The 27,978-nt window shown below is 40.5% G+C and overlaps 1 protein-coding gene across 10 annotated transcripts in view; it reads left to right on the top strand.

The window, feature by feature from the left end:
* LOC126848500 (transcription factor 12) overlaps positions 1–27,978 on the top strand; it is a 112,931-nt gene that overhangs the window by 64,107 nt on the left and 20,846 nt on the right. Inside the window, exon 1 of one of the 10 annotated variants that reach the window (XM_050589484.1) lies at positions 16,067–18,009. The exons of the other annotated variants lie outside the window; for them this stretch is intronic. Within the exon in view, the coding sequence (XP_050445441.1) occupies positions 17,563–18,009 (447 nt within the window). The 5' untranslated portion in view covers positions 16,067–17,562. Of the gene's footprint in view, positions 1–16,066; positions 18,010–27,978 lie in introns of those variants that run through there. 10 annotated transcript variants of the gene reach the window in all.

Here is a 27,978-nt window from a genome sequence, read left to right as displayed (position 1 = left end):
CGAATTATGAGACATGTTATTTTTTATCTTCATTAATAAGTAATTAATTAATTTCAGAGATTTTAGTAAAAAATTACGAGGACGTTAAAGAATGTTGAAAGATTAAAAAGTACTTGCAGTATGAACTCTTTAATGAAATCCTTGATTCTCAGATCTTCGCAAAAAAAAAACAGCCATCACTTATTTATATTTCACAATAAGGTAGGAAAGCACTATCGCTCGTAAAACCGTACAATTATCTAGAATGATCGCGGATATAAAATTACCGTGCGTTATAGCGCGATTAATTATCGCTGTGATCTATATTGTGAGCTAACGATGCGAAGGCTATAGCATATTGTAACTCCCTCCGCCCTTTTTTCTCTCTTTCTGTCTCTCTTTCGCTTGTTATTTAATAATGCTCACTAACCGTAAAATTGTCCGCGTCCTTTTAAAACTATATAACACTCTCGGCTATGAGATTTTTCTTCGATTCGTCATCCAATTGCAGTGAATAACGCGAATAATTTTAGTCGAGTCATAAATCTAACGCGCTTCTTCTGCATACTGGTTACTATTCGACGCGTAAACGCTTTTGCGAGCTTAATCGTCTAATCGCATAAGTGTATGTGTGTCCGTATGTGAATATATTATCCAAGTCTGCTGCTTCTGCGAGGGTCAGAAGATGGCGAAGAGTACCGAGCCGTAAGATATTTATCTCGTGCCCGCACGCGCCTCGTAAATTCGCGCGTCGCTGAACTTTTATACTTCGCCTTTAATACACTTTACGCGAACAGTCTTACCTTATCCTTAGCTCCATTACTTTATCCTTATCTTGGCGATTGAAACTGGTATAATTTCAGTGAATTTAATTTTCGATATTATGCGCATATATAGAATAATGTATTTTACATTAGATTTTTATTTGACATGAATAAATATAGCGTTTACGCGATATTTGAATCCTCAAAATTACCGAAATTGTGTACATCGATAGCTTCATGATAAATCTTTAAATATAAATTTTTATTATAACTTTTTTATATCTTGTGGCAATTGCAAGTTTATATGAATTTAAATGCGACACCTAGCGATATATAATTTAATGAATTTTTATCAATATACTGCTGTTGTATTATCGTTCTTTTTCGTGATTATCATAGTGTTCTTTAATATGTGAGCACACAGCATGCGTTTTCCGCGATTGTTCTCATCAATCTAAGGGTTATTGTTCACCGCGGGATTTTTCGTCGAAAAAACGTCTTGCGCGCAATCACACGATAGCGAAATAGCCATTAATTACTGAGAGTCTCAGCACTGGTCTTCTAATTAGCTCGAAAACCCGGTTTTGCTTTCGTCGTCCCTCGCTTCCCCGTAATCCGCCACTTCTCCACCCCTTCCACCGTTTTCTCGAACTTGTTAATTTATGAATGAGCGAGCCGCGAGAAGTTAACGAGCAACGAAAATAAAAGTTTCGTGCGCGGCGAATGAGGTATAGTTGCACCAGACACATTTTAATCTCCTGTTCTTCGTGCTCCTCCGCGCGTCTCCTCCTTCCTTTTCCTCGATTTGTTCTACGCGAGGTCGCAGCGCGAGAAGGACGATACATCTTTCACATTTTTTTGCAATTGTATTTTTTTGAAATGTCTTGGCGCTCCGGCGAACGTAGCATTTTTCACGAGGGAACTATACATCATTTTCACGGAGAAAGATTATTTATTACATACTTGACCACATTCTTAGAAACGACTGTTACTTGTATCGAGCGGGAGAACGTAACGAACGTAAGAAGAATGATTGGCACGGAGAGGATTGTCGGATAACAATGAAACGACGAGGAGACGAGTAAGGCAATTTCCGACACCGTGTATATAATGCTCCGGGGTGCGGTGCGTCGTTGCGATCGGCTTTGTGTCCCGTTCCCCTCTCGAAGGAGAAGCTTTTTTCGCGCTCTTTCCTACCCTCTCCGCCGGTCTCTCATCCTCTTTCAATCTAAATCCGCTTCGACGCGTATAATTCTATCGACCGATCAAATAATTGAAACGCTTTAATTCTCGATGCACCCCCTCGCACTTCTCGCCTTTCGTCCCGCAGCCTCTGCTTTTTTATTCATCCTATATGTATCTCGAGGATGGTACCAATTTTCCGATATTTGCAATATGGTTCTTCAAGGTCGAAGGGCAGACGACGAAGCTCTTATCATTATTACGAAACATTTTCAAATTAATATCGTAGTGATAATAGAACAATAATAATTATTTTTCCATTGAGCTAAGAAAGAGAAATCTCGCTTAATTGATTCGATGAAAAATACATCAATATCAGGGAATTTATTAATTTTACTCGCTTCGGTCAAATTTATAATTTCATATTTAGGATGTGATATTCTTAACAAAGACTTGTATTGGGCGTGCACAAAATATTTTTTATGATTTTTATTTTATTATAAAGAACGCAAATACGCAAACACTTTTCAAATATAAAAACAAATACATATATAAGCATCTTAATGCGTATGAAAAAAAAAAAAAAAAAGGGGAAAATGATCAATTCGAATTTCATTGGCTGCATCGTCCTATTCTTCAAAGTCTGCGGCACGTTTTCAATTAACATCTTCACGTTGACGGGCAAGCGGGAAAAATAACGACGACGAAAGAAAACGAAAGAGACGACGAGGGGGTTGAAAGAGGGGAAGCAGTAACGACGCGTACTATACTTCAATCCCAAGGGCGCCGTGGCCGTTCTCGGCAGGGGTGGCGAGTTTTCGGGGGCGAGTCACCCCCTGCCCGTATCCACCAAGTATACAGTACACCGAGCGTGTAACGTCCCACTGTCAGCCGACCCTACTGGCCTCCTACACGCGCGTACAGATTCACACACACACACGCACACATACGCACATACACACGAACGCGGAACACGCGCTCGCCTTGAGCGGGGGTCTGCCCTATGATTTGTAGCAGCGCTATAATGCCTCTAGCCGGCACCCTCCTTTCACCCTCTCTTGCCTCTCCCTCCCCCTTTCTCTGCACCCGTCGTAACGCTTTCCACTCTCACCCTCCACGAACACGCTCGTAGAGCGCTGGATACACGAGCGGTCCTGCCCCCCCCTCCCTCCCTCCCTCCCTCACGCGTGTAGCGACACGTAGAAACGGTTGCCGTTTCGAGAGCTGGCTACGAAGCCAAGCGCGAGAAGTGGCTCCCCGGCTTCTCATCCGGGGATGATTTGGTATCGGACAACTTTCAAGTCGGAGTGTACGCGATATTGTATATAATTTCGACCTATATCCTCTTGTCGTGTTATCAAAGTTGCTATAATTAATTAATTTTAATTAATTATTATTTATCATGAAAATTTCATAGATTTTATTGTGCATATGAGCAATTATTAATATGCTCGATAAAGCAAAATTTATATTTAATTGTATATATGTCGTGACACATTAAAAAGCATTTTATAATATACACGGCGTTAAAGAAACAGTGGTCTGTACTGTGGAAACTGTACTCATTAAAATTGCAAAATTGCAAAATACTCGGTTATTACAATGCTCGAATTTTACCACCATTATGTTAGTCCCTTCACATGCCCACCTAATTTTAAGATAAGTTAGAATTAATTATGGCGTGGGGAAAGAGGGAGGGATGCTAACTTAATGGAAGTTCGAAGTTTGCATCGCGATCGCGATACTGCTTTAATACGCGCAATTCTACTTTATACAAACTCACTCGGTGACGTTATCATCAACGTTCGTCCGGATGAAGAACGAAATGATGATACCACGCGACCGTTGCGATTTAATCAACGTGGAAAATTAACTGGTCGCATAATCCGAAATGCATAGCCAATTTTCGCGCACACGTTATCATCAGCCTTTTGTGCGGTGATTACGCAAACGATACGTCCAGATTTTACACTTAATATACACGCGAAAATTCACGATTCGATGAGGTGATTATCTTAGCCGAGTGACGAATTCATGAGTCTCGGCATGATATTTAAATTCCCGGCTCGATGATTTAATCGAACCGGCCGTGCTCGCGGTAATTATTCCGCCGATGAATTTAATCAGCCGCTATCTCGCTGTGTTGCGCGAGATTAATAATAACGGAAAAACATGTCGCTCGCAGGTTCTCACGCGCGTTGCAAATCTCGCGCATAAAATTTATACAAATCGAAGTGCGAATTTGCATATTTTGGAGTCTGCCTAGAAAAGATTAATGTCAACTGCTGTTTCTCATAAAAAAAAAGGGGAAAGAAAATTTTAATAATTCGACAAAATTGTGTGTGCATGCATAATGTGTGCGTGCGCTTTATGTAGTGAGAAATACGATCGTATTGTCGCAATTGCAACGGAAAAATGGAAATGGAATGTGGGCGATTCGTAAGTCCCCGAATGCTGGCTGGCTTAGGTGATAAAACGTGAGCCGGGGGGGAGTTCGGGGTATTCGACAGTTTGATCCGTACGACAAACGCACGACGGCGAGGTTTCCGTTTATTGGTACACCCGACATACGGAGCCGTAAAACTCTCGAAGATCAACAAGGAGACGAATTTATGGCAGTTTTGTAGCACGATTGCCGAGAAAGAGGAGAGAAGGAAAAGAGGGCGAGAGCGAGGGTGAGAGGGTGGCCGAAAAGTGCTTGTAAGAGAAGTTTTAACCAAGAAGGCCAAAGTCACCGACTACCCTGTTTATCCATTATGTTTAGATATAATAAAATGTACTATAATTTTCTTCATTTTCTGTTTGATAAATATTGCCATTTCTTTAAAAAAAAAAAAAATGAGTATGGCACGTGAATATTTAAAGGTGATATAATCTATTGAAAGTAACCATAAATTGTCACTACATTGTCAAACATGAAGATATTGACGTTGACACACGTTTACATTCACATTCATGTTTATCATCTGGAATTAACGTAGTTTTTTCGAAGAGAGAATAAGATTTTTGAATTTAACGAAAGCTAATTATATAGCTTAAACCAAAATAGAAGATAATAAAGACTGAAAGTTTATCAATTAAACTGTCATCTTTTCGTGATGACATTTTTTCAAGTATTTTTTTTTTATAATTACAGGAATAATTGAAAAGCTGATTATATGAAATATTATAGGCCGGAAGTTGTTTTCCGATAATATCTTTACGATACATCCATCTGTCGTGAATATTACGGAAATCGAGTTACGGAACGCTCTAGAGAAAGAGGAAAAGAGAAGGTGAGGGTGAGCTAAATCGTGAAATGAAGATGGGCTTTACTGTTGTTAAGCGAGCAACAACGGAACGAGAGAATCCGACGGTTGCAGCGAATAAAGAAAAGAGATGATGCAGCGATACGGTTACGGGACAAAGATGGCTATAATTCGACGATACGCTCGTCAGTGTTTCTCATTTTGTGCCAAATAGTCTAGTACTTTGTTTCGGAATATAATTTTATGCATGATAAAAAAGTGATGACTACAATAATAATTTTAACTAGAATCATTTTATCTACATATTTATATATTATATCGAGATAAAAATTATTTATTGTCATAAGAAATATGCAACTTTTATTTTGCCTCATTTTATTTCCTTGGGAGAATTTAATATATTTTGATATAATTTTAGAGGAGGATGGGAGAATATATATATATATAATTTAAAATAGAATTGAATTTTCTGTAATTATTGTTAATGATTAATTTTTTTTTGAATCAATATTCCAGTTTTGAAGATATATAAAATACATTGAGTATCCCTAGATATCGCGGCGGTGGTTTCTGGATTTAAAGGGATCCTTCTCTTCCTTCTTCTCTGTTCGATGAATAGCTATCAACCGTCCAACCGAGCGAGCCAAGTTATTAAATTTTTAATGTGTCTAAGTTGGTACACACGACCCACCTCTTCACCCTCTTCCATCCCTCTCTCTCTCTCTCTCTCTCTCTCTCTCTCTCTCTCTCTATCTATCTACTCGACCCGACGATTCAACCCCACCGGTGAAGCGGAGAGAACGAGTATCGGAGGGTCATGCGAGGGGAGGGTGAGGGGAAAGGGAGTAGAACGAAACGAGAAACAAGGTAGGGTGAGCGAGAGAGGGGAATCGAGGGAGGGATTTGTGTGTTGTCTGTCGCAATAAATTTATGAATTCTTCCGAATTACACGAAAGCTCTCGGGCAATCGAGTTAACGCACGTCGCGTGCGAGGTAAACTCGAATTTTTTCAGTCTCGTGTCTGAAGTCATTGATCACTTGATGTTGTATAAATTAACGACCGTAATTAAAATTTAAACGTGTATTTTGGATATAAATCAGCTCAGCTAGTTTAAAATAAAAATGTATTTTACGAGGATACGCTTATTTTGTCACGCTTAACATGTTATGATTAAATTTGCTTTTTCTAAAAAAAACGATAAGGGATGATACGTTGTCTCTTCTCTCGTGTCTTGGCAACTTGTTCGCGTAACTAACTAGACACAAGATATCCACCTGATGACTGCGCGTTCGCATTAGACACTTGATGTTGGTGTCAAGTGACAGCTGTCAAGGATTGTTTGCGTCATCTACATAGAACTCGCGAGCACAACTTACCGCCACAAGCCACGATCGTGTCGATGATAAATCGATAGGAACGCGCGTGTCTCGGCATATTGAACAATAGCTTGCGCATATTTCAAAAATTGTAATCGTTCGCGGCCCTAAATTATTCGTCAAAATAAAGGACAGATTAGCTGTTATTTAAGGATTATCAATCTTCCTTAATAAATTGACGCGAACGATTTCCTGAACTCTCTTTACGTTATCTGTCAATTTCGGTAATTAGCGTAACTCATTCAAACAAATCATAAATGTTTAAATTTGTCAGGGACAGATTAAATCAATCTTTAATTTTAGATTTAGATGTTTTGATGCAAGAATAGATAAGTTCAGAATTTGCAAGGTAAGTATGAAGTCATACTTAAAATAGACAAATTATGAACTTATCTCATTCTCACACCAAATCCCCAAGTCTCATCCGAGCGCGTACATCGCGATAACGAAAAAGCACGCGATAGAAGCGCGTCGCAACGGAGGCTGACGTCAATCCGTCAGCAAGAGAGTCGTATATCCGCAGGCGAAACTTCATGGGAAAGACACCGCCGTATAAATTCGCGGAAATCGTAAGCGAGATTCGTGACGTCCTTAAATATAACCGTTTGGAGCCAAGCGTGCGCAAAGAGATCATCTTATTCGCGTGCATAATTATTTTCGATTCTTGACGAACGTCTACCATCGCAAAAATCCACTATCGTAATTTTAAGCATTTCACGCTTCGAATTTCTATTTAATAACGAGTGCGAATACTTAATCCGAGAGGCAACGTCGAATTTGAACGACAAGAGAGAGAGAGAGAGAGAGAAAAAACGATCTCTCTTCCATGGTTAAATAACAATTACAACGCAAGAGGGAAAGCAACCGCCGAAATGTCCGTGTAATGTCAACCGACGGTAATTTAACTGCCGTCTCCATAAACAATCGTAGCCGGGCCATAATTATTATCGTGCAGCGAGAGCGACGAGGACCACGAGCGGCTAGAGCACATTGTACGCTGTGCGCTGGGCCGAGCGACAGTTAAATCGCCATCATTAAATGTCCGGCTTTACGAGTGTCGTTGAGAATCGACGTTCTGTTCGTTATCGTCGCAAACTGCCCTCCCGTTCTCTTTCTCTCTCTCTCTCTCTCTCTCTTTTCCTCCTCCTCCGCTTTCGCCCCGCGCTCTCTTATTTTCTTCAACTCTCCCTTCCCTTATCGAAATCAGCCGCGCATACTTTTGCATCACCCGTTGCGTGGGAGACTTCCGGCGATTCGCGCGATGACCGCTTGCCGCTTTAAAGTCACGGAAATCATCCGGGAACGCGGCTCAACTTATAATCGGAAATCATCGCAATTCATTGAAATCTATCGGATGGTCTTTTTTTTCGCGGGACGAAAAAATGTATCGAGTGAAAATTTAAAAAGAATCGAAAATTGATGTTGTGTGTTTAACGCGTGGTATATTTTAAAGATGCGCGCATACACACATACATATATGTTTACATGTATCCGTGATAAAATATACAAAAGCAACAGCAGATGTATCTTAGCATCGATAAAATACGTGAAGGCAAATTTTTGGAAAAGCTTTACGAAATTTGTATTACCTGATGAGACTGACCAATGTTTTTTTTTTTTTTTCCGAGACGCGTTTTCCATTTTTCATAGGACGAAGGTCGTCGTGTGTACTTTTGTATAAACGTTGAAAAGAACAATGTTCTCCTTCCTTCTGTTTCCGAGTCGCGGGGATGACACTGATTGTCCTCGTTCCAGGATAGAACGAATAGAAAAAGTACGTTCTCGGCACTTCCAAGTTCGGAGACGCGACGATACTGCCACAAGTTGTTCGCCGTGTGCCTAATGAATCTTTCAAAGTACGAAAGATGCTCGCGCTCTTTTTCCTGGCGAATGCGCCGCATAAGGGGTCGATTCTCGAGAAGACAAAAATGGCTTGTCCCGTTTCGGAAAAACTTGCCGTCGTAAGTCGTCGAATGCGGTGATGTATAAAGGCTCATTTTACACCGGTCAATTTTCAAACGATATCGCATTGCGCGAATCAACTTGTATGACACTCATAAAGCCATTTAAATGGCGAAATAAAACAAAGCAATAAACAGTCAATAAAATTGAGATAGTCATCATCTTTCAATTATTAATAATTATCAATTTTATTTAAATATTATTGGAATTACTTTCCTCTGTGTTACATTTTATTTTATTATTGGAAAAACATTAATTACTTAATTTTTTTGTATTTGATGTAAAAAGAATATTGGAACGAAATTAAGATAAAAAATAATCTCGTTTAAATTAGTCTTTATTTGGATGAATGTCGTATGTGTAATCGAATCATGTGTCCTTGGGAAAAGAAGGGTGATATATTTCGTTTCCTTCCCTCTTTGATTGATTTGCGAAGAATTCACTGATGCCCGTATATCGAAATCTGTTCTCCGGGGACTATCGCGCCATTCGTCGACAAGCCTTTCCGTAAATGACTCCATTTCCGGCCACCGGAAGCGTGATGAATAATCAGCTCCTTTCGTGGATAATCAGTTCCACGAATAATCTCTTGTCCTTCCATTTCGATAAAAAAATATAACTTGTCGTTAGATTATATTGTTGTATCACTGATTATAAAATATACGTTCAGGCGATGGACAATGATTTTTCTTACATTTGCGAAATACTAAATTAAGTGAATTTAATTGTTAATTAAATTAAAAATTAAATTAAAAAAAAAAATTATAAAAATATATCGCTAATTTTATTTTGTCTTTTTTTTTCTTCTTCCAGGTAAGTCCAATTTCGATTATCAACAAAAACCGCGAGAATGCTGCCGTGCGAGAATCGTGAACGGGCAACCGGATTCATGTAAGTCGTCCACTCTCTGTACCTTCGCTAACGTGAACGTGAACACGTGGGTAGTCGCGATCGGTAAGCACCGCGGGCGGTGCTTAATTCATTCAACTTTCTAACAGCGTGCCTATCCGACATCGCTCGTTGTTTTTCCACGCGGGCGCGGAAATATATTTGTCTCATTCGTGTTTACGCCGCTTCTTTGTACAGCTGTAATGTGCGTCCATTTTATGTGTTTACCTAGCCGACTCATTAATCTTCGCCGCGCAAAACGATCCGTAAATCTCGTTGAGAAATCGTAAGATTCGTCGGCAAAATCGTGGAATTTTACAGACGGCTATCGCATTTATGGACGCTAATAATATAATATTATTATAACGCGCATATAAATATATCATGGATTTTAAACGCACCACGTGACCATAACATAAACAATTGATTTTTAATCGCGATCTGCGTTTTATTTTGTTTATCATTTTTATTATGTATAATGTCAAGCTCTCGCTTCTCTCGATTTTCTCAAGTTTCGTTACAAGTAGGAAAACTATTAATCTTTCTTGTAAATGTTTATAACAATTCCTTTTTTTTATGTACAACGACCGAATTAATTTCCGGGTCGCCGTCTTCCCCGAGTCGATAATGTCTATAACGGTATCCGGGCACGCTGTTAGAGATCGGTTAAGTATCTAAGCGTTGTAATTCCGCACAGAGAAATGCTTATCTGCATTGTAGATCCCTTGTTTCTCTCACGCTTTGTTCGCGACAGATAGCATCATATAACGGCGAAATCAATGTCGACGAAATTCGCATGGACCGTTGAACCGAGTAGGCAGTGACGCTATTTTTTTCTGCGGTCTAGAACTATTTGGCCCTCGAATAGATTGGGCTCAAAAATACCGTACCGAAACTACTGCCAATCAACAGCTTTTTGCGCAATCTGGCTATATAGAGGGTGTCACGGAACTTCTTGCGCTCTTAGAACAACGGATTAGGGATGCATTTGTGATATCGATTTGTATTAATGTGTGTGGGACAATTCTTATGTTTAAACCAGTAAACAGTACGTAAATAATAGATTGCGTCTCATTAAACAAATTAATGATTACTGAAAATTAATAATTAATGATACTGTAATGCGCGACGGGGCAGCAAAGGGCGCGTTAGCGCCATGCTGTTGTTGCCATCGAAAATGCGGCGAACTGTTCACGCGAGGTACGTCAAACGCAATGTTTCATACGCGTGAAATTTGCGGTAAATAACATGTTTATTTTATGCAACTGGTATACAAATTATTTGTTGCGTCAAGACATGGCAGATAGTGGTGGGAGGGAGAGCCTTGATTTAAATTACGCGTTTGTAATAAAATTAGGAAACGGTTAATGAAATCTCCTTTATGGAGAAAACGAGGTGATAGATTTACGAGACACTTCTCCAGAGGGTCTGTTTCCGTCCAGGTTCCGCGAACCTGGCCATAGGTTTTTCTCCCCTCCTCTCTCCTCTCCTTTTTATCTTTTATACCTTCGCTTCTTTCTCTTTTTTCCATTTCTCACTCTTTTCGTTTGTCTCCTTCGAAGTATATCGTCGTTGGCGACAGGCTGTCTGGCTGCTTCTCGAGTCTCTTTTCTCTCTTTCTCTCTCCCTCTTCCTCCCTCCCTCCCTCCCTCCCTCCCTCCCTCTCTTCTTAGTATTACATTAGATATAAAAATCTCGGACAGCACGCCTCGATGCATTCTACCAGGAAAGAATCGCGTCAACGCGTAGTATCTCTTGGACAACGTATCGCCTCGTCCTACTCGTCTGTTCAATCCTGACTATCAGTTCCTTCCTGCTCTCTTCGTTCTCTCATTTTTTCCAGATCTCTCACCTCTCTCTCTCTCTCTCTCTCTCTCTCTCTCTCTCTAGCATGTTGCATTACGTTGTGTCGGCGGCAGGCAGTCTGGCCAGTTTACTCTTCAGTGGCTAGTCGACCTCTCCTTCCCTTTCTCTTTCTCTCTCTTCTCTTTTCATCTTTAATCCTCCGTTCTTCTCTCGCGCACCTTCACTGTCGCCATGCTATCCACGTTCTGTACCTGTCCCCTGTATGCGTGTGCGATATCAGTGCTGTGTGCGTACAATCCTCGTTCCGACCGTCGTCTCCTTCGCCATCCAGTCCTTTACCGGTACAGTACCGATAGAAAATGTATATATCTTTCGTCATGAATACGCCCTTTTGTCCTGTTTAATCCATTTTTTTCTCTTTTTCGCAAATGACAAGATCTCTATTAAGCCTTAAACTTCCATCGTTCTACATTCTTTTATTCTTCGAATAAAACGAATAGAAAAAAAGACATTTTGTACTCTATTTAAAAAATTTTATTCTATTTATATTCTGATTTTCTGTTAATGTATTACAAAATATAGAAATCCATTGTAACATTGATATGTAACACATTGCTTTGTCGAAAGTTTTGTTCTTGCGTCGCGCGATCCTTCGCACAGATCGTTTCAGAGAAATTCTTTCTCTTCCGAGGGCGAGAGGGAGAGAAAGACAAAGCTTGGTTTCGCAATGCGATCTCTATGCTCGATCAGTCCGCGTGGTACAGTCTGGTTTGATCAAAGTGAACGTTCCGCCTGTTCCGAGTAGAGTCGTACATATGATTCGACGACAACGAGAACGACTGTACATTACGCTGCGGCTTTATGGTAACGCACACATACGGCGGTTAGATTGAAATCGGTACGAAGAAGAAACCGAGCCGAACTTCGTCGCACATGAATGAGACCATAATCATGCGGGGAGACGACGAATCGCATACGCTTAGACGGTCTTTGAACTGTCGGAGGGGGAGAAAAGAGGGAGAGAGAAAAGTGCTTTTTTCCACTCTTTTCTTCTCTCTCTCTCTCCTTTTTCTGCTGAGCGCGATATAAATTTGTACTTTCCTCGAGAAGATTGAGATTTTATCGGTAAAAGTCGGATGATCTCTTGTACCATTAATTCTGTGCAATCATCATTTGTAACTTTGAATAGAAAATAATTCGAAAATAGACAAAGTTCGCGTTAAAAGTTGTCATCCAAATTTAATTGTAGTAAGAGAAATCGTAAATATGATTCTTCTCTGTCATGGATTTGACAGTTTATTTAATCCAAAATAAAACTAGATTAATATTATCTTAAAAAATACATATTATCTTAATAAGTCACGTATGAATAAATAAATGCACGCGTCTTTCAAAGACGCAGAATTATTGTCGACACGTCATGCGTTTCGCGAGTCGCTTAATAATTAATAATTCGTCTTGGGTTTATCAAAAATCGCTCTTAAACTGTCTCAACTTTTTCGTTATCGCAATTCGCGAGGGATAAAAGAAATAAAAAAAAAAAAAATCAATCTATTTCGATGTGGTTGAATTATTATCGTGCATCGCAGCGAGATTCGAAAGGACATATCGTCATCGTCGCGTAAACATCGAGATATAGGTGAAGGTGTTGCGATTAGGCACTTTGCGAACCCCGCAGTGGTACGATTATCAGTTTCGTTGAGTAATCGGCAAGGCGCGCATTGATGGACGTGAGTCTCATGTCGCTCGCTCGCTCGCCTCGTTGTTTGACTCGCGCTACCGTATTTTATTCTGCGAGCCGATCCGTATCGGCGGCGGACCACCTACTCGTTACCGCGATTGCGCGATTAGTATGTCTATTATACAGATAGGGGAAAGGTAGAGGAATAAGCGCGATATTCATTATGTCACTGAAGCATAAAGTGCAGTGTTTAATGACTTGAGTTTGCATATATACGACAGTGATAAATACAAATTATACAAACATCTCGTTGCCATTTAAAGTTTACGTATCTGTGTGAAAAAATTAACAATTTAAAGAGCAAGAGAGAATTCAAGATTTTTTAATCATTTCTATAATTATTGTAATATTGAAGGTTTACATGAGGAACCTCGTGACGTGCCTATGACAAGCAGACCGCTCTTCTTGTTTACCCGGTAGACCGAGACTTCGTAGCGCTCACCTTGACTTAAATCTTGTTAAAAGCGATCTCGTCGATCGCCGTCGATCGGATCCGTCACCGCACTCGCGGTCTGCTTGAACTCGGGACTCGCACCGAGCCTTTGCCGTTGGCTTCCCTACCTGTTGCACGTCGGGCCAGACTAGTTTTTCCTCGAGTTTACCTCACCGCGGTATTTCCACTTTGCGTCGTCGAGGAGCTTGGCTGTTAGCGGACTCGCGCTTACCGGAATTGCGGAGGCAATGGAGGCGCTCGTTTAACCGCGTTCGCGATCCTTTTCCATCCAGTATGAATTCTCGCGTGAAATTTTAGACAATCCCGCGCTGTTCCCGAAATAATTAGTACCTCGGGATTAATTATTAATTGTACTCACAACCGTCTCTATATATTTTTACATTGTTTTGCTATGGCACTTGAATCTCTAAAGAAACTTAATTGAAACATGTGACAAATAATTTTCCGATATAACGTAATATATCCCAGCTCTTTATGTAACGGATATAAATAACAATTCAAAATAAATCATCGTACTATTTAATCGCTCGTCTGAAACGATCGTCCCGACTTTCTTCGACATCGTCTCGGATTACGCGCCGCATTGTTTACGAAAAATCGACGTCTCACTCGCCTCTTCTCCTCTCCTTATACTTTCGCATGCAAGAAAAAGCGAGCAAAGACTCATCGGACCTTGACGTCGCCGCCGCAGACGCCGATGTAGCAGAGAATCCGTCCGCTGAGAATCGATCCCTTTGCGCGGCGCGGAAGTCGGGACAAAGAAATCGATTCACCCGGTTGGCGGCCACCTAATCCTCACAAAGCGCCTCACGTCGCCACGAAGTCGAAGTTTACTTTTCGTGCTCAAACATAACTCGGGGGCTTTCGGAAGCGCGTTTGGGCGACGGCGAACGTGAAGCGCGAACGTGGGCGAAGGGTAGGAGAGAGAGAGAGAGAGAGAGAGAGAGAGAGAGAGAAGGGGGGATCGAAGGAGGGCAGGCGGGCCAGGGAGGGTAAACACACATAATCCACCGTTTTCCGCTGTAACTCGTAACTCCCGCTCGTATTTTCTGTCATTTCTCTTTCCATTCTCCTTCTGCTTCTGTTCTCGTCCTCTCTCTCTTTTCGGCAGACTGTTTGACTCTCTCTCTCTCTCTCTCTCTCTCTCTTTCTATCTTTCTCTTTCTTCCTTCCGAAATCCCTTAGTGGATAAACTATTTCTGTATTCCCGCGACGGTATACAACGAGAGATGAATAGAGAGAGATGCAATTGCACGATGCAGTAAGCAACTATATATCTTAGAAGTTTCGAGAGAATCGAATGTAATCATACAAACATACACACACAGATTTAACGGATGATTTGTTTTTCTTTTTTTATATAATAATAAGGAATTAATCTTAAATCTTTAACATCAAAGAATGGGATTTTTTAAAATAGAATTGGAACGATCGCCCTCTAAATATAACAATATATTATCGGTAAGAATATATTTTTTATTTTAATTTAAAATTGTAGACTTTATATTGTTATTAAACTTTGAGATGATAAACTTTATTTGCTCGAGATTTATTTGGAAAGAAAGAATACTTAGCGAAGCTATTTTTTAACGTTAAGCGCAAAACAAGAGAGATAGGTGAATTCTTGCGATGTCCGATAAGGCGAACAATTAAAGATTAAGTGTTTCGTAAATCGCGGCGAATCCCGTGCGAGAAAAGCTGAATTGATAGTATCGCGTCACGGGAGATGGAAGAGAGATGGGTTGAAAATAATGCTCGATGCCACGCCGAGGTATTTGATCTCTTGTAAAAAATAAAACGGAAAATAACAGAGGCGATTAAGATATCGCTCCGATCCACGATTAATGATCCGGCATGCAACGAGGGGCAGATAGGGCCCCCGTTGTAAACAACGTCCCCCCTCGAATCAATATCCGATTCGATTTGTATTTTTCTATGATCCACATTATTATCGAGTGAATATTGTGCTGTACGTAATTATACGTTTTATCTGGGACGTTGCATGTTCTCGCGGTTTGAATCTGTATATAAATCGTTGAAATTTAATTACGCGGAAAATTGATGAGATGGAACGATAGCTGCATGAATCTTGCAATTTTGCGAACATTATAAATATATTGCGTAATTATTACAATTCATATATCGTGAATATATAGAGATATGTTCCAGCAACGCGATTACGCACGCGGATTTATTTTCATACGCAATGTCAGAAACATAAACGTTACGTCATTAAACGACAATGCGAGCGTATATCTCTCAGTTTCTTCCGACGTAGCTCTCCGCTCTTAATTCCCACGATTTTTTAGCGCGCAGACGTTACTCGACTCTCACGCGGAGAGTGCAACGCTTGCAGTTCCTCTGCGGAGTTGCATAGTGCGAAACGAGACTGCAAGCATCTCGCGTGGGGTCGAGCCACAAGAGATGGGAGAGAGAGAGAGAGAGAGAGAAAAAGAGAGTGCATTGGCACAAACACATACAACATGCATACTCGCATAAGAGACTTATACGTGCGTATTGCAGGGGGGACAGGCACACTTGCTCTGTGTATCGTCTGGTGGAGGGGTAATACTGGACCCCAGCCTCCTCCGTACCGTGTACGGTGTATAGCCTATGAGCTCGGCTAACACAAAACCAGTCGTCTCTCTACCGGCTAAGCAGCTGGCCGTTTCGGCTTCTAATCCTCTCCCTTTCTTCTGTCTTTCTCGATTGTTTCCGCCGTGGGATGTTTCGCGTGTATACGCGGTGGTAATATATTACAAGTTGCTTGAAAATTTCCCGGGTGCCAAGTAGAAAAGTCACATCTCCGATGTGCTGCTGCGAACAGTGCAACGAGGCGATCGTACGAGAGTGCGCTACATATTGCGAATTGTGTATTGTGGCAGAATCGTGTGCGTGCAATTGCATTCGCGTCGATGCGGATTCGCGGTTATTACAACAAGCGAGATTCCATCAGGCCGTGAAAGCGTCGGAAAATTGGAGCGCGTGTAAACGAATCGACGCGTCGTGTAAGAAAAAAAAAAGTAGCAATTAAATAAATAAAGTCGATTAAAGTTTCTCTCCAAAAGTCTACTTAAATTAATCGGAGACTGTCTTTATTGTCGTTACAGGCGCGTAATTTGTTTTATAAATACTTTTGTTATCGACAACTGTTGCATCACTGAATGTTCAATAATCTCGTCGTTTGATGAGATGGATTGCGTCGATCTGTCGAATCGCCTCGTTCTTCGAGACGCAAAATCAAACGCGATTTTTCCATCGCGTAACTCGGGCGTTTCGCCCCGCAACTTTCACCGGTGATTAACGATTATCCGCGTGGCCGCGGCGGCGATTCGCGTACTAAAGAATATAACGAAACATTGCGCCGATTCGATCCAGCAATCCCTGCCGCGGCAATCTTCGATTAGGCGATCCCCGTACGAGTAAGATTTTCGAGTTTCACTGACTGTTAATTCGTTGCCTTTAACGTATGCGATGACGTATGATGATCAACGATCGTATTGACGTAAAATCGTTCCATCTTTAATACTCGGACATTATTTTGACACAGAATTGGCGCGATCGCCAAGCGGATCGTTGTGCCAATTGAGTGAAAATTTGACTTGTGAAGATTGAAAGACTGAAAGGTATACGAATCGAAATATTACATCGCAAGATTAATCGTGCAACAATGTTGGAGATCGGAACCGTGTCAAGGCGACAGGCGCTGCGTAATCAGAGGTGAATTGTAAAACGTATCAAACGTATCGCTGTGACGTACGATGCACCTGCAATTAATCTCATCTCCCATTTCACTTAACGTGCCTTCGCCGGCCAAGGAATTCTGCGCGTAGAAGAAGTTTAATGACAGCGGTGTGTGCCGCTCACACGGAACGAACACTCGTGATCACATAAAAATTTCCAAGATCCTGCAATTCTGTAATCTACAAGAAAGGATAAATACGTTTGCTGGGAATTCGGTCTTTTTACAGAGTAATAACGAATTAGTAATAAAAATTAAATTCTTGCGTGTATTTGCTTTGATTGCATCGAAGCGAATACATCGTCAGCTTGAGTGGAGACGTATCTGCTCGAGGTATCGAGGCATGTCGAACGACGACAAAGAAAGTAGAAGGTGGTCAATCCTTTGAAATCACAGAGTGTACTCCTAAAGAAACCGAAATGGATCGAAGTTTTAAGAACAACGCGGACTTCAAGATGAATCAACAGAACTTCAAGCTGAGCGACTTCGGGATCGACGTGAAATCCGGCCACGAGTCGAAGAGCGCTGGTCAGTGCAAGGTTCGACCAAGTGCTCAGGTCAGCCAGCGGAACGCGCACGTGCAGCAGCAGGTTGCGATGAGCTCGGGAAGACTCGCCGCCGCGAGTGGCACGAATCTGCTGCAGATCGCGTGCAATCGTTCACGGGCCGCTCCAATCCTGTGCAATACGCTGATGACGTGCAACAGCATCCAGCACAGCTCGAATCAACCTGGACAGATGCAGAATGCGCCGGTGACGGAACGATTTCAAGCGTCCAGTCCCGGCAACCTGTCCGCAACCGGCTCGATCGTGCAACTCAGCTCGTCGCCCAATTATTGGAAACAGTACGGGGGCCAGGAGAGCGGGGTAAATATATCGGAGACGAGGAATTGCGAAAACGGGGGCGTAATACGAATACGAGTTCTATTGCCGTTAAAGTCGAGAACAATAAGCGATAAGCGGGGAAATTATGCGGCCTGATTATCTCCGTCGTTTATTTAAATAGGCTAATTTAAATTGCCAATGTGCGAATATTTTATGTTTCGCATGGCGCATTGGTCGGACAGCGTCGTAATAGCTAAGACGCGCTTAACGGCTAACGATCAATTTCGAGAATTTCTATCCAATGCGGCATTGTACTGACCATGTCCGAGAAGGTGTCCGGCATGTGTCGGAGAATTTCCCGGCTCGTAAATTCTAGCGCGAACCGGTGTCTTGCAACGAACGCACTTGATGTCCCAGCTGGTTCGCGTGAAATTTGCCACTCGATCTCGGACAAGGTAAACAATGCGTTTACAGTTCGAGCATGTATTGTTGAGATAAAAACCCTTAATCTCTTAAAAGGTATTAGTTTAGTGCTCGTGTGTGATTTCTCGAATCGCTCCGTATGTCTCTCGTCGCATTATGATTTTATCGCAAAAATGTCTATATAATGTTTTTTTCTTTCTTTTTTTAATTTACCAGCATCTTCAAAATAACGACGATTATCTTTTGATAATTGCGGGGGAGAGTAATTACTCATCTCCTCCTCGGTAGCGATCGTTGCAACAGGAAGTGTCTCTCGACGTTTAGCCTCAAGCATCGTGGTTCTCGTATCTAATGTTTGTCTCTCTCTCTCTCTCTCTCTCTCTCTCTCTCTCTCTCCACATGGAATTGTATTCATAGCGCGTTTCGCTTGCAAGGCTAATTAGTATGTGCCGTTGTGCCACGTATTAGGCGGTGGTCACGGTTGCATACGAAAAACACAGACGAAGGGGGAGGGCAACGATGCATCTACCGTTGTCATCTGTGAAAAAAAAATATATTTTCACGAAATTTCAAGAATATTTCCCATCCCACACCATCTCGTTCGATATCCGTTTTTGTTCACTTTTATTTTTTGCTTACAATATTTTCGCGATTGTTCATTGCACAGAGAATGGATGACGTTTCGATACGAAAGAATTTTCTTATCGAGCTGGTGTTATTAAAAAGTTCTATATTAAAGAGAAATAATTCGAAAGAAATCAGTCGGTGCGATGAATCAGATTCTGTCGTATTCGTGCGATTCCCCATATCCGTCATCAGTCAGATAATTGAAAATTCTTTTTGCGACGAAGGGACAACGTATCATCATGATCGAGCATCCGGTTAATTTATTGTAAGCGGATACAGCCCGTTATCGCGATTCAATCACAACTCATCCGGCATATACATATATATATATATATGTGTATATATCTTTTCTCTCTCCCTCCCTCCCTCCCTCTCTCTCCCTCTTCTTCCCTTTTGTCTCAATTAATGGGAATTAATTGATCATGGTGGTCGTTAATGCTAGCAGGTGTATTCCGCAATGAGAATTACAAATAAATAGGAGCGACTCTCCCTCTTTCTCAGCCGATGTGCTTCGTCGTCGGGACAATTATATTAATTAGATCGCGAGATCTCTCGTTAAAGTGTCTGCGATACCTTTATGCGCATCGTAGATATATCCTTCTTATCTGACATCGACGTTAAGATTTATGACTGCCGTCGAGCTGCGCGTATCGCTTTTAAATAATTATAGCCTTGAGAAATTGAAAGAGGCTAAACATTTCAATATGAAAATTTCAAGATTTTTTTCTTGAAACAAGAAAATTATATTCTTCGTAATGTGTGTGTGTTACATTTATGAAGCAAATTGTGTAATTAGAAGTTTGCAGCAAACTAGATGTGCTAAATCGTAAGAGACTTATAACAAGTTCACAAAAGTCATTACGACGCATGATATCAAGATGAAATAATCTAAATAGATATTATGTACGTGACAGAATTTCGTTTTAATTTTCACGTAATATCGAGATCTAATTGACTCTTATGTCGCACGATTGTTTAAAAATAAATTATTAAATTTTGATAATTTTTAATTTGTAGTAAAAATAAATAATGACATTCTTTTCTTGGTTCAACGAGATTGCTTTTAAGTAAACATTTCTATAATCTTAAGTTTCTACTAAATCACTTGTTTGTAATACTAATTGAAGCCATTAGAGCGGTTGAAGGAAAATAAAAGTCGGGAGGACTAAAAGAAGACAAATGTGAGCACGAAGTTGGTAATAACGAAGTTAAATACCAGATGATTTCGATTATATATCGTAGGATGCTCCGCACGTTTTAGAACGAAGGTTTCGCTTTGGAGGACGGCGACGCCCCACCAGCCTCTCAAGACTATTTTCCGGCGGTTAACGTCGGGCTTTCGCAGATTTCCGTCTCGATAACTGTAATCGTAAAGCGAGTCATTACGGTAATCTTGGCCTCGTTCGCGCGGATTTGCTTCTAGCCGCGCCGTGCCGATCCGACCAACTTAAAATCCCATTCGCGCTTCTTAGATTTTACGGTGTACGGATTAACGATGGAAGACGATCGCGCCTACCCTTTTACCGTAAATTTTTACAACGTCGTAAATTTTTCAGTTATTTAATAAACGTACGAACCCGCTAAGGGGAGATGTGCGACTGTCACTCGGTAACCTTGAAGATATCGTTGCGCTCGGTCAAAGAAGGGAAAAAGTCTGCCATCTCGTTAACATACCGAACAAGTAATTATAATTATGAAATACTTTGGGCGAATCGACGGAAAGCATTTGCGGAAAGACATTAAAGTAGTTTACCGCACTACGCATTCTTTCTCTCTTTCTTTCCATTTTTCCCTTTTACTTCTATGGGAATAGCACACAATAATCTTCTCTACTCTCACATTCTTTACGATTCATTGTAAGAAGCTCTACATCACAAATCGATTCACATATGTTCAAAAATAAATAATGCACATGCATTTGACGCGTTTGAAATGGAAATTAAGACAATCTCTGATATGTAAAAAGTTGTATTTAATTTGACATTAATAAAGTTTTAGCTCCTTTCTCTTTCAAGTCTAATTTATCAAGCATTACAACATAGAACAATGGCATAATTGTATTTATCCTGCTTCAAGTTCGACGTTACCGTGTAGTAGTGACGCGAGGTATGCGTGGTGATCTCGTTGCGATTCGCGCAACCAAGCAAGCAACATCTCTGTTGAATGGAGGCACGGATATAGGCGATCGTTCGGTATTCCTTACGCGGTGCCGGGTAAGGGAAGGAGAATTCGTTCCTGTCGACGGACGGGGAACTGCATGCCGCTTGTAATTCTGTGCAACGTCGTCTTTTATACGGACTTAAATCACATTCTCGCGAAGTGACTCGATTTTCCTTCCCTCCCTCCCTCCCCCTCATCCTTTGAACAGTGCAGTGATACGCACGCGTGATATATTCTCTATCGGGTGATCCGAGAGAATCTGGCGAGCCGAGAGAGGGAGGCCTATTTCGCGGATTTGATCCTTTTGCGGTGGTCTGACTTTACATGGGCTCAAGTTGCATTCCCGTCGAGTGAGTCGGCGCAGTCGGGAGAAAGAAAGAGAGAGAAATCTCGCTTGGCTCTTCGTCTGCTCTCATTGTTCCTCGCAGCGAACTATTGTTCCTATTATATATATCGGCGCGCGAGGACTTCTTGTAGCGCGTCTTTGTTCTCTAAATTTTTTTTACAGCTGAATCGTCGCCGAATCGTCTCGTCTCGATAATTCAAATATTAATAATAGTGATATCGGTTTGTAACGACAGGTTAACGAATGATATTTATATCATTTAAATGACTGATCGAACCGTAAAAAAAGATGACTTAAAGATACTTCAAATATATAAGCTGTACATTTTTTCTAGTAATTTTTTTGATAACTTATCAGTACTCCTTATGATTAATGAAATGCATCAAAACACATTAAATCAAAATATTTACGCGTTTAAAAATACTTGTTCGAATTAAGTTTGAAGAGATTTTTTTCATTTCGGGAACGATGAATCCCTTTGGAATTTCACGATCGCGCTGTATATCGAGATGACGACGATAAATTATTAACCGGCGAGTTATACCGGTGACGGAGGGGAGGAATGAGCCTCAAGAAAATGCGATCCGGAGGATCGTACTCGTTAAAAAAACTATCACGTAACACGTATCAGCCGGCTAATTGTCGATTATGCAGCCGTTTTTCCTGGCTTCCTCTCGGTGTGTTGTATCGGTGCGTTGACGATACGCCTAATAAATAATGTAAACCGCCGCGGATCTCTCTGGTATCTTTTCACGTGTTGCTGGCTGGCGGAGGAGGGCGTCCGCACGAAAAATTACATATGCACACCTGCCCTGTATGTTATAACGTTGTAAACCCGACGTGCGCCTCTCCTCACCGTCGGCGGCGGTGTTGGTAACGTTTGCGAAGGCGGGTCGAATCCGTCCTCGTGTAAATGGCTTTAAGCCTCTTACGTCAGGTTCCCCGCGGGTGGATACCACTGATAATTAACAATTAGTGGCCGCCAATTAAAACGGACCGACTATCCGGCCGACAGGCTACGCATTCGCGATGACGATCATCACCCTGTTCCGACGAGATTTACAGCTTGCGTCATTCGAAATCGCATCAAGGAAAAGTTTAAGCAAAAGAATTTTTATTTTCGAAAAATTTCAGAACTATCGTACAATTTGAATTTTTATGATAATTTTTTGTCGCGTTTTTAGAGTTTGATTTCATCTCGAGAAAAGTCATTATATATGTATAATGGGGGAAGGAGAGAAGAGTACAATACACTTTTGTTTTAGTTTTAAAATTATTTTATCCACCTGTCTTTCAGCTTCGTCATTTTTGCAGAATTCGTGATCTTGCAAAAAAAAAAAATATATTTTTGTAAATATTTCGTTGTTGCAGCAGTTTGCGCGCGATGAAGGTATCGTAATCGCTTCTTAATTCGTGTATTGTTTTTCGTGCCGATTGAATTCTCTCGATCACATTTTTCCTGTTTGCACAATTGGTCGGCTCGGCCCGATGACGACGTACATCGCTTCCTCTCGGCGGCGATTAATCCGAAAAAAAAACGGCGCTGTGTATATCTAAATGAAGCCGCTTTGTCTCGGAAATATTCGGGACAGCTCAACGAAAATTACACGCGACTGAGCGTTTAGTCATCCGACGATTATGGCGTGCCGAAGCGTAGCGCATAAAAATATCCTCCCGCAAAAACCATGGATCGTACAGGCTTCTTTAACATAATCGCGCGTGACTAGAGATGATGGTATCTTTTTAACGTACGTATTCTGCGAATAAATCGTCGCAAAAATTTTCAAGAATAACATCGCGTTACAATTTACGAGACACGTACAATCGCCTTCACTGTGAAAATTCATAAAAAAAAGATGTATGAGAATATATGTATATATATATATATATATATATATATATATATATATATATGTATACAAATATACACAGAATATTATAGCTGATAAAAGCTGATTTTTATTTTGATCGTCGCTAAATTGACGTGTGCCGTCTCTCCTCCGGCTAAATAAATACGGTCTTTTTTATACCGCGACGTAAGCATAACATCCGATCGGATGACGGATGAAATAACGTCTACTAAACAAATCTCAAATATTACCGTACCTCGCGTGTTTCGTCTCTCTCCTGGGTCGTTTCCTCGTGATATCTTGATGCTCGCAATGATACGATAAGTGCGATTCTGTGAAATCGGACTCCTCGATAGTTCAGAAGGATATCAGATGATTCAATATAATATTGTCCTCATATAAAAGCAATATTTTTTTTTTTTTTTATAGATAGTGTCCCACACAAACACATATAAATAACATATATATTATACTTTTTCTTATAAAATTTTGAATAAAAAGTATAAAATTGTAATAACGCTAATTTTTGAGTTTTAAATAACGAAAAATAATTAATATTGAAGATTATTTATAGGATAATTCATAATTTATTAAAGTAATTTATATGTGTGATCTATGCTTTATGAAAAATGAATGTAAATATACTTTTTGTTAGCGGAAAACGTTATCAACGGTATATTACATAATTAATCGCGCGCGACAACACGTTTATATCGCCTTGGAAAATTATGCGCGATATCCTCGTACAAGGGCAAGTGTACGGTTTTTCCTGTTCGAAGAAGAAGAAGAAGTCACAATTTCTGGCAGCCGTTCGAAATTGCGCGACCGGAAGTCGTCGTCCTGTGTCGGTACATGCCTATTCCATCTACGGGTATTTCCTTTACGATCGCCCGTACGCTTCTCCACCATGGGAACCCATCTTGATCGCATGGGGGAGACTATAAGAGACATAAATTTACAAAAAGAAGAGACAGAGTCATTACCATAGCGTGCTAAACAGCTTTTATCGTGGCACGAAGTTCCCACATTTCTCCTTGGCGTCTTATGAGCGCCCCTATGCGTCGTCGCGAATTAAGATTTTGCACAAGCACAAGCCAACGGCGCAAGAAGTTAGGGGAAGTGAGGCGATGCCGCTATAACCGACCTGCATAAATGCCGAATAATGCGGAATGCATTTCATCGCAAACAATACGTTATATTGTAGAATCGGATGAAATGTCAGGGATAAATTTATCGTCATAAAGATTAAGAGAAATAATGAGAAAACTGGTTTATTTTCTTTTCTCGTATACAAATAACAATTTATTTATTTTTGTCATATAAAAAGTGCAGCGGATGACTTGCGACACATATGTTATTCGATAATTAAATAATACATGACAGAAGTATGTAATATAGAATCTGAGAGAGAGAGAGAGAGGGGAGGGGGAGGGGGAGATATTCCGGATAAGTAAATCTTCTCAACTGGCGGCATATCGATTTGTTTGTCTTATGAAGACGTCTCTTACCGCCCAACGGGACATATTTCGTTTCGAATTGTTGCAGAAGGCTGAATTATTCTCTATTACTGATATCGCCGACTCTACTTGTGCGTGACGCCGGCAATTTGTGTGGGCATCACCAACATACATTGCGCGGGGAGAGTCGCAGCGTTACGCGTTTGCGTGCATTCACGCGTGTGTGGTAGCCGCGTGAGGCTGAAATTATCTTGCCGTCATCTACGACACATGGGGCCCATTAACTACGCAGAACCGTTGCGTTCACTTTTTTATTTTCTTTTTTTTTTTTTTTTTACAAATGCCTCGCCATTAACCCATTATGCCGACAAAGGAGAAAAAGTGACGAGTGGCGTGACGAATAATAAACCGCTCCGCGACTGATAAGACTTATCGATTCGCCAATTACGTATGGATTTATAATCGAGCTGTCCGATCCGAGGCACGGAAAGTAAATGTAGCTCTGAAAAAAAAAGCGACAGCAAATTGATCCGCTCAATCCGTTTCGATAATGCTTTCTATCACATTCTTCACAAAAGGAGACGAGAGATCGACTGATAATGACATCTTCAAAAATACTTTATACACACATATAAGAATGTAATGCATAAATACTGCTCTATGGGAATTCCCATGATCCGAAGGTTCAAGAAGAAAAGGAATAAATTCATTATTTTAACGAGACACCTGGTTTCGTCTGCTTGCTACTTGACAAGCAAACGTCTCGTTATAACAATTAATAAGGGTATAATCGACGATCCATTATCTCGTTGATAATGACTCTCCGCTTTTCACATCGTTTCACATACTCTCTCTCTCTCTCTCTCTCTCTCTTTCTGTCGTCTCGTCGTTCGACTACCCTTAAATTCATTTCCGCCCACGTGTACTTATAGGGGAACTGGACAGATCAGCTACGTCAAAAGTTAATAAATCTAATACATTTAAAAATTCATGAGTTTGACATTGCGCACACATATAAAGCACTTTAGCCTTTCAAAATATAAAATATAAAATTAATAATTTTTAATAAAGATTTGCTCAGCAAAAATTCAATTTAAATTTTTATTTTCATAAATCTTTATGTATGGTCACTATAAAATCTTTATGGTAAAATCATTAGAAAAGTTAGTTTGATATAAAATATTATTTATGATTTTGAGATTAAATTATATTCTGCAAGAGAAATTTTTACTTTAATTTAATAATTAATAATTAATTTTACATTTTGAAAGGCTAAAAGCGTGTTTTGTGCAATGTCAATGAGTCTTGAAATATATTAGATTTATTAATTTTTGATACAGCTGATCTATCTATCTAGCTCTTTCTTAAATAATCGTCATTATATATAAGGAAGAGTAAGAGAAAGTGTGGAGAGTATAATCGCGCTCGTTGATCTCAGAAAGTTTAACACGATACGATTATATACTTTGTGACTCTAGCATTAAACAATTATTTTTAATTATTATCATTATACAAAGTTTACCTTGAGGATTATTCTTATCGTAATTATTATTATCGTAAATATATGTGTTTTGAGTTCTCGCGTATAAATCATATATCGTGTATGGTAATCATGCATCGCCTTTCATATTTATAAAATATAATATACGAATAACAATAATTAAAGCGAGTTTGCAAATTGGTCTTGTAGTGTTGGGTGAAACACGCGGGTGAAGCGAGTAGGCGAGCTGTGAATAATCACGGTCGTGGATGTGGAATCTACGGAAGTTGACATAGAGAGGGATGAACGATGAGGACGACGACGCGATTGATCGAGAACGTGAGATGGCCATCACGTGCTCAATTTTCTGAAGGTTTCATAACATCTATCTTGCGGAGGAGAGGTGTGCCGCACTTTTCTGTCCTATTTCAGATCGTCGGAGGCTAATTTCCCTGACAGAGACATTTCCGTTCCAGTTCGAGTCGGTTCTCTCGTATCTCGTCGATCGTTTTCTCTCGTCCCTCATCCCTCACTCCTTTCCACTGTGAATCTTTCCCGTCCCCCGTGAATCGTAGGGCGAGGGGCGGCGAAAGGGAGAACTAAATCAATGTAGGACATTTATATTGGCTGGAAATCGCTGACTCTCTACGGGGACCACCGTGGACAACCCGACCGACCGGGACATATTAAGATTTCTGATCCGCCACGGCGACATTTTTATCATTGCGTGTCCTTTCCTTCCCTATACGTCCTGCCGCGCGCGAGGACGAAATAAAACGTGAATTATTGTCCACGCGGTGTCTCTCTTGCCGTGGCCGCGCACAGTCATCCAACTCTGGTCCACGGGGCCGGGTTAAAGTGGCCGTTACTAGCGGCCGTTTTCGGTGAATAATTTAATGGTCCGTTTAGTGATGTCGCGTGCGATACGCGCTTAGTAAACATTTTTCGGTCGGCTGGAATTTTCGCAGCACGGATCTGCGGTTAATTAAAAAATTCGAGTAAATTCTATAACGGTTGAATGCAAATCGAAATAGAGATGCGAAACGGTAAGCGATTAAAATATATTATACTTCATTTGTTTTCTCCTTATTAATTAAGATATTTAATATCAAATCTGTGAATATTATTAGCATATTAGATTAATTTATCTTGAATCGATGGTGACTTAAATTTTTTTTCGACTTTTAAAATAAGAGAAAAAGGAATAAAGAAGAAGATGGGCGAGGACACACAAGATTGGCCACAGTCAAAATATCAAAGTTGATCAAAGCAATTCATTTAAAATTTAAATTAATAAGTCCAGAGACGTAGCGGAACTTATCACTCGATTAGTAGCAATTTTATTCATTTCTCTCTCGATTAGAGAAATGTTCTTATTTGTAAGGTTGTTATCGACCGCCGGCTTCACTGATAAAATACGATACTTTTATCAGGGACCGCGATTATTCCTCGCTTCTCTCTCCCGGATACATTGGCCAGCATTATACGCTCTCGAAAACGATTTCATTTTTCACGTGCACGTCAACGATATTATTCTCTCTTTTTATCTATCTATCTATTTTTGTTCTATTTCATTTTATATTGACGCAAGCAAAAAGGCAAAAAATAGAAGGGTACATTCATTCGCGTTTGCTATCGAGATAAGCATTCATAATCGGCCGCTAATAC

This window comes from Cataglyphis hispanica, chromosome 3, assembly GCF_021464435.1.
Source record: "Cataglyphis hispanica isolate Lineage 1 chromosome 3, ULB_Chis1_1.0, whole genome shotgun sequence".
NCBI lineage: Eukaryota > Metazoa > Arthropoda > Insecta > Hymenoptera > Formicidae > Cataglyphis > Cataglyphis hispanica.
The sequence above is the reverse complement of the archived record's forward strand: the minus strand, read 5'-3'. Positions and strand labels throughout refer to the sequence as shown.